We start from the raw sequence: 15,577 nt of genomic DNA, 5'->3' as shown, positions 1-15,577 counted from the left end.
CTCTCCTCTTCTCCTGCCATTTTCTCCTTCTCTCAGTCTTTGTTTTTACATCTCCAGCCTGGACTGTGTGAGAGCTACACTAGGAGGAGATGCTGTTCTTCCTTGTTTATTTAGAGATTAAAACAAATACTCTGTCACTGAGTTCTGTCCAGTCTACCAGTGTTCTGTGTCTCCCCTGGAACTCACTTTTCAGTGACAAGAGAATTTTGGCTTCCCTTGGGAGGAATCTGCTGCTCTTGGCAGTCAGGAGACGCTCAAAAACACGACCCCAACCAACCCTAGCGTAAGGAAGCAAAAATCACTTCAAAATTAAAATGCTTCCAAAACATTGAGTGCCTCTTGTTGAAGGGGCCTGCAGCAGATCTGTGTAATCACCTGTCCTCTTGTGGTTTATATCCAGATTTTGAAGCAAAATGAGCCCTTTGCAGTTTTGCAAACTGAGGAGATTTGTCGTGATCTGATCTGTGGTCTGTGTCCAATCCAACGTGAAACATTTTGCTTTGGGGAAGTTTCTTTCTTGGCATGTTGTTGTTAGATTGTGCTGCTGTAAAATTGGAAATGAAAGCAGGATTCAGAGGGGTTTGGGCCTTGTTTGCAGAGGGAGGGAAAGGGAGAAGTGTCCCACCTTGTTCTCATTTCCCTGGTGCTCCCCTGTAAGGCACAGCAGAGGAGGCAGGTGACAAGGACAGGCTTCCCTCTCTTCCTGATCAATTCACGTGCATCTCTCTCTGCCTGACAGATTTCACCACCCCCCTGGGCACTTTAATTGCTTCTGTAAATTGGAGCCTTTTCACCAGGAGATGGGGAGGGATCTGTTCCCAGTTCCAGGAGCCCTGGACATGGCACTGCCCAGAGAATGGGAAACCTGAGTGCAACTTCCACATCTCCTAAACCTTCCTTTCCTTCTTTTTCTTGTAATTAACTGGTTTTTTCCTCATAAGCACAGCCAGATTCCCAACCACCAGACCTCTGAGGCTGGTAAGAATCACTCTTCCATAATACTTTTCCCCAAAAAAGTCAGGATATAACAACAAAGGTGACAGAGCAAGAAGCATGTTTGATTTTCCAGAACAATACCAAGTGTCAGCTATGCCACAGGAAGACATCTGACAGTGTTAATTATCACAGTTTTGTCAAAACTGGCCTTAAATAATTATAGAACTGTGGTCTTTGACCAGTTGTAGAAGCTTCTCTGCTTTTTCTGTGCTTTTTATTTTCTTTTAATAGTCTTTTGTGTGGTCATAGATGGCCCAGGGCAGTTTATCCATTGTCTGCTTTGTAACAGCCTTCTTTCATTCAGATATATTCAATATTATCTGAAAAGTTGAGTTCTGTTTCTTTATTTCTTCATTGACAAGCTGATGTTAAATTACAGTTTTTGTGATATTTTAATGAGCCTGCTGCAAAAAAAGGAACCTTAATTCTAAAGACAACACTTAGTTGAATCAATTAATTAATTAATTAGTCTTCAGAGATGTAGGTAAATTGATCTGTTGATGAGACATCAAGAAATTTCTTCTATAAAAAGAAATTTCTTCCTATAAAGAGCAGCAGGTTGGGTGGATGCTTGTATGGTCATAGTTAAATGCTCTGGTTTAACACAATCAGAAATCTTGAAAGACTGAACAGAACCAGTTTGAACTTTTGCCATGATGTAATTTAAGCTTGTTCCTGATTTCCTTTTTGCTCCTGAGCCTGGCTCTCCCTGTGTGTTCGTTGCAAAGTGGATACTGATTGTGGTAGCTCAGTTGTGTGTCACAGAATCACAGAATGAACTGGATTGGAAAAGTCCTTTGAGAACATCAAGTCCAGCCTGTGATGTGACCCAGCAGCTCCTCATCAGCTGAACCATGGCACATTCAGGACAGTGACTCCACCACTGTGGGAATCAGACAAACAGAAACTTCCACAGACACTAAAGGGTTTGATCTGCAGCCTTAGAAAAAGGTTGGATTGATGTAAAAATACAACACAGAGACATTAAGCAGAAAAATCATAAACTTATGTTTCTATAGTTGTAAGAATGTGCCTTAAGTAAGTGAGAAACTGCACTGATAAGGTGGTGAAGGGTTTATAATGTAGGGGTGAGGTTGTATAGAATAAGCTGAGAGTTTAGAAGTTACAATAGAAGCATCTGTGTGCCTGTGAGACAGAAGCTTATTGGACAAAAGTACCCTCAGTGCAAGTAGAAGTAAGTAGAGGTGATACGTTAGAAAAGCAAAATAAACCTTGTGGCATCTATTCATTGGGCTAGAAAGTTCTGTATTGTCTTGTAACAAGGAACTTGTGACCATTTTGATCTGTGGCTGATTGCTTGCTCCTCTAAAATCTCATGACTTCTGAGACTGATGTTTGTCTGAGCAATAAATCCTTCTTAGCCCAGCTGTGGTCCCATCCCTTCATTAAAAGCTGTGACAATGATACACCACCTCTCTGGCAGACAGTTCCAGTGCCCAGTCTCTCTTTCAGTGAAGAATTCTTTTCTGATGTTCAGTCTAAACTTCCCCTGGCCCAACTTGTGTCCTCTCGTTCTGTCAGTTGTTGCCTGGGAGAAGAGACCAACCCTCCCTGGCTACAGCCTCCTGTCAGGGGGTTGTACAAGGTCACCCCTGACCCTTCCTTTTCCATGCTAAACAACCCCAGCTCCCTCAGGAGCTCTCCCAGGACTCACAGTTCCTCACAGGACTTGTGTTCCAAGCCCCTCACCAGCCTTGTTTCCCTTCTCTGGACACACCCCAGCCCCTAAATGTCCTTCCCAAACTGAGGGCCCCAGGGCTGGACACAGCACTCAGGGTGCAGATTCACTGCCCTGCTCCTGCTGGCCACACCATTCCTTGTAGCTCCAATTTCAATTTGCCTGCCTGCCCTGGTAGACTTTGGTGCCACATTCAATAAATGGGACTAAAATGGGCAAAGCTGATGGTTTTGTGCACAGGGGGCTGGGGGAGGATCAGTCTGGGAGCTGTTTGAACCCATCCTTGTTCCTTCCTCCCTTCTGCTGCAGCCACCTCCTTGCAGGTGCTGTGGGGTTGTTGGTGTTGGATTATGACCTTTTCTGACCCAGAAATGGGGCAGCTGAGAGGTGTTTTAAAAACTTTTATTCCATTTTCAGTCTCATGAGAAGGGTGAGGCAATACAGATGTTATAATTCACACCATCACAATCAGAAGCCAACTGTTTCCTAACTGCAATACACTGTAAGTGTTTCTTGGCCTATCAGCTTTTGCCACACCATGCTGTAAATGCCTTAAAGCCAAACATCTAAAATTACACCTTGTGGGTCCCACCACAATGCATCTTTCATAGTTCTGTTTCTCTAAAGTATCCAGTCTTATTTGTGAGCTCATCCTTTTAAACTTGTTTCTAGTTCCATTTCTCTCTCAGCAATGTCTGTCCTATTCCATGGCATTTCTAAGTCAGCATTTCTTATCTCGAGGTTTTCATACAGATGCACACTGTGTGGGCCTTCTGTCAGGCTTTGAGAACTCTACAAATCCATTTCCCACATTTCCCCCTCTCTCTCAAACAGAAAAAACTTTGATGGCTTTGTTTATTGTTTACTGTGCACAGTGAAGTGTGCAAAGCACTATCACTAACATTGTCACTGTAACAATCAATTATTTTGTAAAGTTTTTTTTAGTTAAGGTGTAAAACTATGTTTTAAACAAGTCATCTAACTATGATCTATCCTCTGTTTTCATTTGATTTGTGAAATTATTTAGTTTTTGAAGTTGTTTGTGGATGGACTCTGAATGGTCAGATAAATTTATACAACACAATCCTTCAGGTTCTTTGTAACTATGATTATGTGCACAGTTTGCATACAGTTCCATACTATGCTGTGGCATTCACATTCTCTGAACAGAGAGAGTCATCATTTTCTCTCCCAGGATTTTTTCTATTTGTTTCTGGATGGACTCTGAATGGTCAGACAAATTTATACAACGCAATCCTTCAAATTTTATATAACTATGATTATGTGCACAGTTTGCATACAGATCCATACTATGCTGTGGCATTCACATTCTCTGAACAGAGAGAGACATTATTTTCTCTCCTAATATTTTTCCTGGAGAAGCACAGAGAGAAGAAGAGAAAACAATTCTTATCTCTCTACCTAAGCCTTCCATCAAGTTGTAAAAATTCTCTATTATTCATTTCCCAGGTGGGTGATGTCTGCCCTTGTTTTGCAGGTACAGCTCAGGGGAGGTGAAGCTGTGGGACACCCGCACCTGGGACTACAGAGCCCCTGTGCTGGCAGCAGTGCCAGGCCCTGGAGGGGCTGGAGCCCTGCCACACGTCTCCTTTGTGAGGATCAACAGCTCCCTGGCCGTGGCTGCCCACGAGGACGGTGAGCAAGCACAACTCTCCTCCCTATTAAAACAACAGCAAAAAAAAAGAAAAGGCTTTACAAAAATGAAGCAGCTGTGCTCAGCTTTTTGTGTGTCTGTAATCCTGTGTATCCACACACACGCACACGCTTGCTTTTATGTGAGAAAGTTGGCCAATAACCCTAAATGCATTAGGAGGCATTGGAACATAGCACCCATTAAAGCTGAGCTTTAATTCCTACTGGAGCTGCTGCACAAAGCTTGAGTGCCAGGCTGTAGTCCAGCCAAGCTATCTTAAGCAAATAACTTGTTTTGCTATAAAAATATTAAATATACTTCCACCAGCCTTCTCCTCTGGCCAAAACTCCCTTGGGGTAGTGTGGAGCTTTGTTATGGGGATGGTGGTAAACTTGGATGGCTGATTAATCCCCATCCCTCTCGCTCTTGGCGTGGTGTGTGGATGCACTGAAGTGTTGGTTTGCAGTGCTGGGTTGTTGTTATATACTTGGATTTAAAGAAATGAAAGCTTTCACCTAATATTTAGTGAAACCCTCATAAAATCCTGGTTGTGTGCATTGTTTTAAATATCCTTAGAGGGTTTCTATAATGGACAACAAGGGCCAGAGACCAACATTTTCTGGATGTGGGAACAGCAATTAAAAAAGTCAGGTTTGGACAGTACCGGCTGACTGGGATCCTAAACTGAGGGGCTCAGGGAGAACCCAACTCCCATCATCTTTAAAGTGTAAAATTTGATACTTAAAATGTCTCTTGGGTATAAATAAAGAATATTTGTAAGTTTAGAGAGGTTTGTACACCTACTGTCTTTGATCCTGGTGTATCTACAGGTGAAAACAAAACAGAAGGTGGATAATCCAAACACAATCCCTAATCCATACTTTTATTTTAGAAGTAAATTAAATGCTTTATGTGTTTTAAGATTCTCAGCATCCTTAGCTGTTTTTCTAGCTTGGATCATGCCAGGATGGTTTTCTGTGGGTAAAAATTGTTAATAGGCAACATTTTCTGACACCAGCAAATCTGGTGTTAATTGTTATTATTTACTGGAGTCATAGGAAATTATAACGCAGGTTTAAGTGCTGGCTTTTTTTCCAGTGTTCCAAACAACGACTAGCAGAGGGTCTTTTGTTTGTTTTCCAGTTTCCCACTGACTAATCTAATAATTTGTCTGGGTTTTTTTGCCTGTCATATCCCTTGCTGTCAGTGCTGTGACTGAACTAGTTTGCATAAAGCTCGGCGTCTTTTATTCTTTTGGGTAGAGATTTTAATAGGCTCTGTGATATGGCAGTTACTCTGATTTGAGAAGCCTTGGTCAGAATAGATTAGTTTCTATGGGAATAGGGAAATAAAAAGACCCATTTTAGCAGTGTTTACTAACTGCAAGCCGAAAGCACATATTTACAGTTTGCTGGAGAGAGTTATTTTAAATTTTGGGGAGGGAGCGGACGGCTTTGAAGATAATGTGTTTGATTGTTCTTTGTTGTACTTTTCCAGCTCCCTTTCCTCTTTGTTTGTAAGTTTGACTAACCCAGAGGAACCATCTGCTCGTGTTGGAGGTGGTGCTGTCAGGCAGTCTAGACTTCCCTGGCGAATCCCTGGCTGGCCCCGACACCATCGGCTGCTCCCGGTCCCGCAGGGCTCCCGTGGTGCTGGCCCTGCTTCCCCATCCCAGGGAAGGGCTGGCAGGCACTGCCTGCCCTGCTCTGCTCCTCAGCTCCTTCCCCAGGCGCACCAAGGACACAGGGATGTCCTCCTGGGATGCTCTGTCCGAAGTGGGTTGACACTCCATGGTGGCCCTGGAGGAAAGTGGGATTGTGATTCCTGATGGTGCCAGCCTCGGGCTGCAGGGACAGGGAGAGGAGGGAGGAGTGGATGAGGAGCAAATGAAGTTCCCTGTGCCCGTGCCAGCGCTCAGTGGGGGCACTGGATGTACACCTGGGGCAACGGGACTTGGCAACTCGAGCCACAGTTGTGATTTTTGAATTCCAACCCACTGGCCTCATATTTCTTCTGCCTTGTTTCCTATTGTCAGCACTGGCAGTGCTCCAGTTTGATTTTACCACTAATTGTGTTGCACGTTACCGAACTGAAATGAATCAAATCAAAATGCTTTTCCTGGAGCATTAGATAAAGCAGGCGAGGGTTCTGGGTAATGAGCAGATGCTGCTAATGCAGGGACAGGAGAGGCCTTGCCAGGACTCCATCTGCTCCATGCTTGCCTGCCTTTGGCTGGGAGCCACAGCTTTTGGGAAACAGCAGTCTGCTTCAGCCATGCCTCTCCCCCCTGCGCTCTGGAGTTGCATGGTTTGACTGGCAAACAATGTGCAGCAACAGGAGAACAGAACTTTTTCCTGCTGTCCTTTAAATGCCATGGCCACCCTGCTGCAGGCACGGTGGGGAACATGGCCCTGCTGCCCTGCTTGTACCCCCTCAGGCCCACTGTGAGGAGCTGGTGGCCTTCCCAAGCTGCAGGGGAAGCACGGGAGGGTGGTTGCTGCAGGGATCAGAGGTGCTCCTGCCTGCTGCAGCCTCCAGGAGGGGAATTTTGGCAGTGCTGCTTTTTGGATTTCTGTGCCCTTGTCCTTTCGGATGCCTGGGGGTGTTGTCCCTTCTGTACCCTCTTTGTAGAGTGATGGGTTTGGTGTCCCTAAATGCCAGGACGTGCTCTAAGAGAGCAGGAGCATTCCAGGCTGGCTGGAGTGAATGAAAAAATGTCAGAAGAAAACTGCAGGAGCAGGGGCTGCAATGTTTATTCCCATTGGTGGCTGTGGGTGCAGATCTCTTGGTCTGGGTGAGTGAAGTGTGATTTCCCATCCCATTCCCCACACTGGGAGGGAAACAGGGTCTGTGCCTTCTCTTAGGGACTGTCCAGGGATGTTGTTGTGTGGAAATCCCTGGAAGAGGGATGGTGGAGGTAAAATCTGGGAACATTTGGTGGGAACTGGTGTGGTAATGGTAGTGTGAGGGAAAGGCTCTTGCCACTTAGGTCTGATCTCTCACTCTTTGTACCCTCAGGACCTGCTGGAAGTGAAAATTAAATGTAAAATGTTGGTTAATGAACTTCCAAGTATCTACTAAGGTTAAATTAGTGTTTACTAATATACAACTAGAAATGTTTTTGGGAAAAACTCTATAATTCACAGCAACAAGTTTTGATACTTCAGGCTGGTGCTCATTTCCACCCATACTTTTCTTATATTGGTTGTACTTCATAGAGATATGATATAGCTGAAAATTATAAGGAAATAAATTCATATTCTCACTTTGAAGCAAAAAAACCCTACCTGTATGGAAGCTGTGGAAAATCACAGAGTAGCCTGAGCTGGAAGGGACCCACAAGGATCATCAAGTCCAAGGGTTTTCAAAAGGTGAAATAGAGTTTTATTTTGTTTAAATCAAGGTGGCAAGACCACAGCTCTGAAACAGGACAAGCACCATGGAGATGATGTGAATTCAGCACCTTCTGGCCTTCCCAGGCTGTTGTGTTTAGAAGCTGAAGGGAATGAGCTTGTAAACCATGAGCACGTTTGGATTCCCTGCTCCAGCACAGACAAAATTCTGGGGTTTAAAATTTTTTTTTTCAGATAATGCACATATAGATTGCTTTACACCTCTTCCAAAGCTGGCAGCAGCCACCAGCTGACAGCAAATGCTGGTTTTAATGTGGAAGAGCTGATGCAAATGCCAGGGTCTTTAGGATCTGAGCAAAGGGTCTTTAGGATCTGAGCTGGGATCTTCCATACCCACATCCAAGCTCCCCAAACAGGCAGCTCAGGTGGGCAGTGCCAGCTGTGCCCAGCTCAGGAGGGGCTCAGACAGGCTCTGTGACACTGCCAGGCACAGCCAGCATAATATTTACAAATGAGATTTAACACTGTTTGCTCTGTGGTTGTGCTGCCTTGCCCTGTCGGAGGATTAGGGGATTTTAAAGGAAAAAAAGATACTTGGGTTTGTTTAATTTTGTAGCAAATGCATTGCCTGTAATAGCAGGGAAAAACCTGTGTGAAAACAGATGTAACAGCTGCTTTTGCAGGATGTCTTTTGTGCTGCCAGCACTGCTGGTGGAGAGAGAGGAGCCTCCAGCCTCCCACCTTTGACACAGCAAGAGCGGTGCAGGGCTGGTGATGCTCCCAAAATGTGGAGTTCAGTCAGGATCAGCACTGCACTCTGAGGCACTGCAGCCTCCTGCTCAATGTTCTATCCAAGTACTTTCCAGTCTGGAGTCAATGGCAGTAAATGGACCTTTCATCAGGCCACAATTCAGAAATATATGGGTTGGGAGTTGAATTTTTTGTTAAATCTGGGGCAAAGTGATAAACGAGGCTGGTGCAGTGATTGTCACATTGAATATCAGCATTACACTACCAGCAGCAGCAGCTTCTTGCACTTCTTTTCATGAGCCAAGATGACTTTCCAGCTTGCTCATAATTTAGATAATTTTGGGGAGTTACTGTTAGAATTCAGTTGGAATAATCACAATTATGGTGCAGATTTTAGCGTGCTGTGAAACCACTGCTTATAATTTTCATTTTGTCACCTTCTAACAGTAAGGTTTCAGTATTATAAAAAATAACAAAGATAACATATGGCTGCAACCTTAACTTCACCTCAGCAGAGGAATTGCTGTGGAAATGAGGTGCTGGGCAGTGCTGGAGGCAGGAAGACAGACTGTGGAGAGCAGTGATCTCATCTGCACTGCTAAATCTTTGCCTGATTTTTTTTAGTGCCACACTAATAACCTGAACTGGAATGCTGTGGGATTTTTTGCTCTTACCCAAACGTGATTGACTGCTGCAAGGACTTGCACACCCATAAATACCTTTTGTTGTTTCTGCAGTGAAGTGCAGAATATTCTGAGCAGCACTTTCAGCCCTCGTAGCAGCTTTACCTATTTATAAATCCACTGGAGTGTTTACTTTTTCTGTTTTCCTTCTGTCCTGATCCTTGTGGATCCTTTCCAATTCAGGATATTCTTTGAACTCTCCAGGTTACTCTTTACTTTGTGCTCCTTCATCACTTGTGAATTTGTGACCTTACAAGTCACTTTTTTTTTTAAGATTTCCAGGAATGTTTTGCCCGTATCATGTATCATTATATGGGCAATACAATGCACATATCTGTGTTTGTACACTCTGTGTTTGCCTGGTTAAAATCTTTTCTTTTGGACAGATTTTGTCATGTTTGAGATGCAATAACAACAATAATAGTAATAATAATAGTAATAATAGTAATAATAGTAGTAGTAATAATAATAATAATAATAATAATAATAATAATAATAATAATAATAATAATAATAATAATAATAATAATAATAATAATAATAATAATAATTAGTGCCTCGTTGCCCAAAATTAGAGAGCAGAACCCTGAGCTCTGGGTTTCTCAGTTTGCTCCTGTGGTCAGAATATTTTATTCTTTTTCCCAGAACTTTCATCCATTTAGTCACTGTTAAACCCAGTGGAATGTTCATCACAGAGATGTGCAAACAAAAGCTTTCACTGAAAGCAAATCAGCCTTCTTTTTCCCCTTCATCAACCTGATATTTAATTGAGATACATTTTCTGCTGAACAAAAATTGAGAAAATTAGAGGAGTCTGGCAGCCAAATCCATGCTCTGACACAAAAGTCCAGTTCTGACTCCCTGTGTCTGATAGCACTTTATCACTGATGGGGTTTTTCCTGGCCAAATCATCTCTCCTGGAGGTGAGGCCTCCCCATCCCTTTGCCTTGGGGAGGAGCAGCCCCAGCTCAGCCCTGCAGAGGGGCTGCAGCCTGTGCTGCCCACTTGGATTTGTTAACTGGGTTGAAACTGTGTGCAACCAGTCTGTTTTGCAAACCCAGTTCAGCAGTTATTTACCTTTCAAGCAATTAACATAATTACCATTATGCTAAGAAGTCATTTTGGGAAGTTCTGCTCGGAGCCCTTACGGCTCCGTCGGGACAGTTTTAGTCGGGACTGATCTTTCTGATGGAAGCCTAATTGCAGTTTTGGCTTTGTGTAAACAAACAGAGGCGGCTAATTGTTTAGGCAAATAGCAGATTAATTTAAATATTCATCCCTAATAAAACAAAAATGGTCCCCATTATGGTACTCATTCCCACGGTGAGGAATATAAATATTCAGTGGGAGTGCCATTAGACAGGGATCTTAAGGATTATCTGCATTATTTCACATGGGTAGCACTTTCCAGATACCAAATAATCTTTACAAAAGCTACCATAAATCAATTTAAACTCATTTAGCTACCATTTCACTATGTGCAGTTTCATTACCACACTCTTGCTTCACCTCCTCTGGGACTGGGGAGGAGTGTTTGCAAACTGGCAGTGGTGCCCATCCACAGCTGTCTGTCAGGGCTTTTATGTCTCCTTCTGAAGGAAGAGCTGCCATTAATCATTTCATCATTAACGTGCTCCTCTGCAAGGGAGCCTTCTCCAGCCCTGCCTGTCACGCTGGAAGATTGCTTCTCAATTCAGTGCAAAGGTGGCCCAGAAGGCTCCAATTCCCTTCTGGTTCCCTCCTGATTGCCTCAGGTTGCTCTTACTCAGATTATGATGCTTTTAAATAGAGAACTGGGGAGCCAGGCTGGCAAAAATGCAATTACAAGTATGTTTTCTTTTGACTTACACTCCATTGTCATTAGGATTTGTATTCTTTAGCTTTTCTCTGTGTTGACCAGGGACAGGACCCAGGGCTGGAGCTGTGCTGGGAGGTTTAGGTGGAGATCAGGGCAGGGTTCTTCCCCCAGAGGGTGCTGGCACTGCCCAGGCTGCCCAGGGAATGGGCACAGCCCCGAGGCTGCCAGAGCTCCAGGAGCCTTTGGGCAGCACTGCCAGGGATGGACAGGGTGGGATTGTTGGGGGTCTGGGCAGGGACAGGGCTGGGACTGGATGATCCTGGGGGTCCCTTCCAGCTCATGATATTCTGTGATTCTGTGACCATGCAGCAAAGTGACTTAAAATTGGAGTGTGGGCTCTTCCTCACTGGTTTTGGGGTAATTGAGAGCCTCTCTATAATAGAACAAAATTTCAGGTGTCTGTTTGCATCTCCAAACATGGAAATGTGAGAGAAGTCAAAGAGTCTTCCTCAAGGTAGCTGCTAATGTTATTGGACAGAAATTAGGAATTATGTACAGAGCAAATAGAACCTGGAATCACAGAATCACAGATGGGCTTGGGTTGGAAGGGACCTTAAAGCACATCCAGTGCCACCCCTGCCATGGCAGGGACACCTCCCACTGTCCCAGGCTGCTCCCAGCCCCAGTGTCCAGCCTGGCCTTGGGCACTGCCAGGGATCCAGGGGCAGCCCCAGCTGCTCTGGGCACCTGTGCCAGGGCCTGCCCACCCTGCCAGGGAACAATTCCTGATTCCCAATATCCCATCTATACATCCCCTCCCTCAGCTTCAGGCCAGAGCACATAAATTCTCCTGTGCACCCATGGCCAGAGGAACCAGAGCATCCTGAAGTTCAGCCGTCCTGCCCCCATCTCTCCCCCGTGTGTTCCTTTGTTGCACCAGCTCCACTTGCAGCTGTTTAAAGGCTCGTTGAAGGTTGTGTCAGAGCTGAGCTAACCCCATTTCTCCTGTGCAGGCACTGTCAGTGTTTGGAGCCTGCTGCTGGGCCAGGAGCCCATCCATCACTTCCAGCACAACCAGCACCTCCAGGCGCTGGCGCTGGCCCCGGGCGGCGCCGCCGTGGCCACGGCCTCCGGCTTCCAGGTCAGGCTGGAGAGCCCCGACGACAGAGGATTCTGGCAAACCCCAGGAACCTTTGAAATCCAGAAACTGGTGAGTCTCCAGGCTGCTCTGCTTCCTTACAGGAGCTCCTGATCCACTAATTGATGTTGGTAGGGTTGGGATGGTTCTTATAAAAGTCTTACAGCCTGAGCTAGATCAGGGCGGTAGCGGCTCGAGGCTCTGACTTTGGAGCAGGTTCAGGGTGAGTCTTCCATCCCTGAAGAGCAAGGGTGAACTGCTGGCTTGAGCTAGGAGTGCAAATGAACACAAGTCCATATGGTGCAGGAGGTTGGCTGGGGTTTTTGTTTTTTGTTTTTGTTTTTTTTCTTTTTTTTGTCAACAGTAAACTAAGCTGGCTCATTTTGTAAATCAGTTTTCTCGCATAGAATTGGAGCTGAAACTCCAGGTCTCATTCCAGATCCACACTATCTGATTAATTCTGAGGCAGGATATTGCAGGCAGCCTAATAGTGTCACTTGTGAAGCTGTAACTACTCATGCAGCTTCTTTAGGTTGCACCTTCTGTCACTGAAGTTTTGAGAGTTGTAATTAAAACTCATTTTCTGAAGTTTTGTTTTGTCTCAGAGTATCAGCATTTGTTTGAAAGGGGAAGGAAGTGTGTGGGAATAATTGAGTCTTGCAGCCTCTCTCCTGTAGGAGGAAGTTGTGTAGTTAAAGGGTGTGAAGTGATTTAAACCACTCCTGATTAATCCCCCCTCCAAAGCTCAGTCAGTCTTGTAGTTCAGAAATAAGCTTGATGCTTGGTCTTTGTGTGGAATTAATCCATAGCTGAGGTGATTCAGGACACACACGACTAGTTTGTTCAGTTCAGCACATGCAAAAGAATTTTTAACTGTATTAAAATAAATTAAAATAAAAAATAAAATAAAAAGTCTGCTCTTTTCAGGTCAACTTCCTTAATCTGGTTCCAGATGTGAGGGGGAGCCCTGTGGCAGTGGCAGCTGCAGAGGACATTGTCTATCTCCTGAAAGCAGAAGCTCCTGGCAGGATTCTGCACTCAGTCTATGGCCAGCCTGTCACCTGCCTCGACGTGGCTGCTCACGAGGCTGCCTTTGGCATCAAAACCTTTGGCTGGTTATTGAATGAGCCCAACCAGGTATTGTCATTATTTTCTGAGAAGATTTTTATACCTTGTAATTAAGGAGAAAAGAGTTCATGCTGAGGACTTCTTTCCCTGCTCTCCAGCTTTTGAGAGTAGAGAGAAAATTCAATGCAATAATCTGATGCTGCTTTGTGTTCTTCTGTGGGCTGAAGTGAGGGATTACTGTTTAGCTGTGGGAAATGAATTTGTAGAGAATTTTTGAAGTTTGACACAAGGTTTACACAGTATGTATCTGTATGTAAACTTTGATATAGGAAATATAGACTTAGAAGTACTATGGAATAAGATAGATATTGTTGAGAGAGAAATAGAACTATTTCTCTCTCAACAATAGAGAAATAGAGAAAGAGAAAATAGAGAAATAGAACTAGAAACAAGTTTCAAAGGATGGTTTTATAAATAAGATTAGATACTTTAGGGAAATAGAGTTATGAAACATATATTGTAGTAAGATTTATGAAGAGTAATTTTAGATGATTAGTTTTAAGATTTACAGCATAGTGTGGTAAAAATTAATAAGTCAAAAACCACTTATACTATATTGTAATTAAGAAATAATTAGCTTCTAATTGTGGTAGTGTAAATTATAATATCTGTATTGTCTCACCCTTCACAAGAGACTAAAAATAGAATAGAAGTTTTTAAAACACCTCTCAGTTGCCCCATCTCTAGGTCAGAAGAAAGCATAATCTGACATTCAGCCAGCTGGGTTCCCTTGCACCCTCTGCTCCTCAGCAAGGAGCTCAGTCTGTGCTGCATCAATGGCATCAGGGGGAACTCATCTCAAAAATCCCACCTAAAAACCCCAGTAACCAACCCAAAATCCCAAACCATCCCTCAGCCTCTCTTGTGAGGGATCCTGAGCAGTGTCAGGCAAATGAGCGCCCTGAGGAGGAGGCTGCTTTTTGTGCTGTGCTCTTGAGTATTTGACCAAACTGTGAGGGGATTTTGGTGTTTCCAGATGCCTTGGGAAGAGTTCCTGTCCCTTTCCTGCACCTTGCCTCCCTTTTCCAGTCCCTGGTTTAATTCCATTTTTGTGTTACACTGGGGCTGTCAGCAGTGAGGGAAGGAGCAGGAGTGGAGCACCCACTGCAGACCAGTGTGATCTGGAGTGTAAAAATGCAGGATTTCCCTGGGCAAGTGACTGGAATGGGAAAGCTTTATTTAGGGCTTCCTCTGTAAGGGATAAATGTGTTCAGCTGCATCTCATCCCCCATAAACCCCCCATAAATACCTGGGGGGCTGAGATGCTGCGAGTTGTGCTGTCTTTATTCATTCCTCTGCTGTCCTAACTCCGCTCTTTTCCCTCCAGAGGTGAGAGGGCAGGAGGTGAAATTGCCTCATTTGGGGGCATTACCCCAGTGATCACTTTTGTGCCTCGTAAAGAACAGAGAAACTCTCAGGTTTCTGTGGTTGAGATGACCCCTGAGGTGTTAGAAAGTCTCTTTTTTCCCAGCCCCATGACCAAAGAAGTTGAGATTCCTGGGTTCTGCTTTTCAAGGTTGTTATTTTCTCTTATCTGTTACATTCTTTCTCTGTCCAGCAGGTTGGGTTGTGGCACAGTCCCTGCCCTTGGGGTGGTGTTGGCTTTTTATACTACAAACTACATGTACTTTATTTACAATAATTTTCCAATACCTATCACCTATGTTAGACAGTCTGTCTCTACTCTAAACCAATCCAAAAGTGTCACCATCACAGCAGAAGATGGAGGACAAGAAGAAGGAGAAGAAGGACAGGACACACCCAGATTCCTCCATCTTGCCTCTTGAACCCCCATTCTAAATCCCCAAAATTCTACTTTTTCACCCTGTGACAAATTCACCATCATTCTACTCAAACTCTTGTGGCTTGTAACTCCTCACACAAAGTTGGTAATTGTTTCCATGGGTTAAAATGGAAGGCACAGGTGTTTGTGACTCTGTGCCAAGGTCTCTGAGCCCTTGCCAGGGTCTCAAATCACCCAGGGCAGCCAGAGGAATGTCCTGGGTCCTTACAAGAAACTTCCCCAGGTCCAAATGACGCTCAGCAAAGCTGGACATTGTCACAGACATGTTTTATGAAAAATCCTTTCCTTAGGAATTTTTCTCCTGAGAAGCTGAGAGGCCTCAGGAACAAAATGTAAATAATAATTATCTGCTGCTGTGGAATGTAACAGGTGCATCTGGGATTGGTCCATGTTGGATGTTTCTAATTAATGGCCAATCACAGCCCAGCTGTCTTGGACTCTCAGTCGGACACAAGCTTTTGTTATCATTCTTTTCCCTTCTTTGCAAACCTTCTGATGAAATCTTTCTTCTATTCTTTTAGTATAGTTTTAATATAATATATATAATAAAATAATAAATCAGGCTTCTGAAACA

General features: G+C 44.2%; 1 protein-coding gene across 1 annotated transcript in view; it reads left to right on the top strand.

Moving 5' to 3' along the window:
• The window catches only part of FBXW8 (F-box and WD repeat domain containing 8), a 60,968-nt gene that overhangs the window by 23,054 nt on the left and 22,337 nt on the right, over positions 1-15,577 (top strand). The window contains exons 5-7 of the mRNA XM_066562443.1: positions 4,194-4,351; positions 11,947-12,143; positions 12,999-13,208. Coding sequence (XP_066418540.1) covers positions 4,194-4,351; positions 11,947-12,143; positions 12,999-13,208 — 565 coding nt within the window. The remainder of the gene's footprint in view (positions 1-4,193; positions 4,352-11,946; positions 12,144-12,998; positions 13,209-15,577) is intronic.

The sequence above is a fragment of the Molothrus aeneus genome, chromosome 18 (assembly GCF_037042795.1).
Source record: "Molothrus aeneus isolate 106 chromosome 18, BPBGC_Maene_1.0, whole genome shotgun sequence".
Lineage (NCBI taxonomy): Eukaryota > Metazoa > Chordata > Aves > Passeriformes > Icteridae > Molothrus > Molothrus aeneus.
Note: the sequence above shows the minus strand (reverse complement) of the source record. Positions and strands in the feature narration are given on the sequence as shown.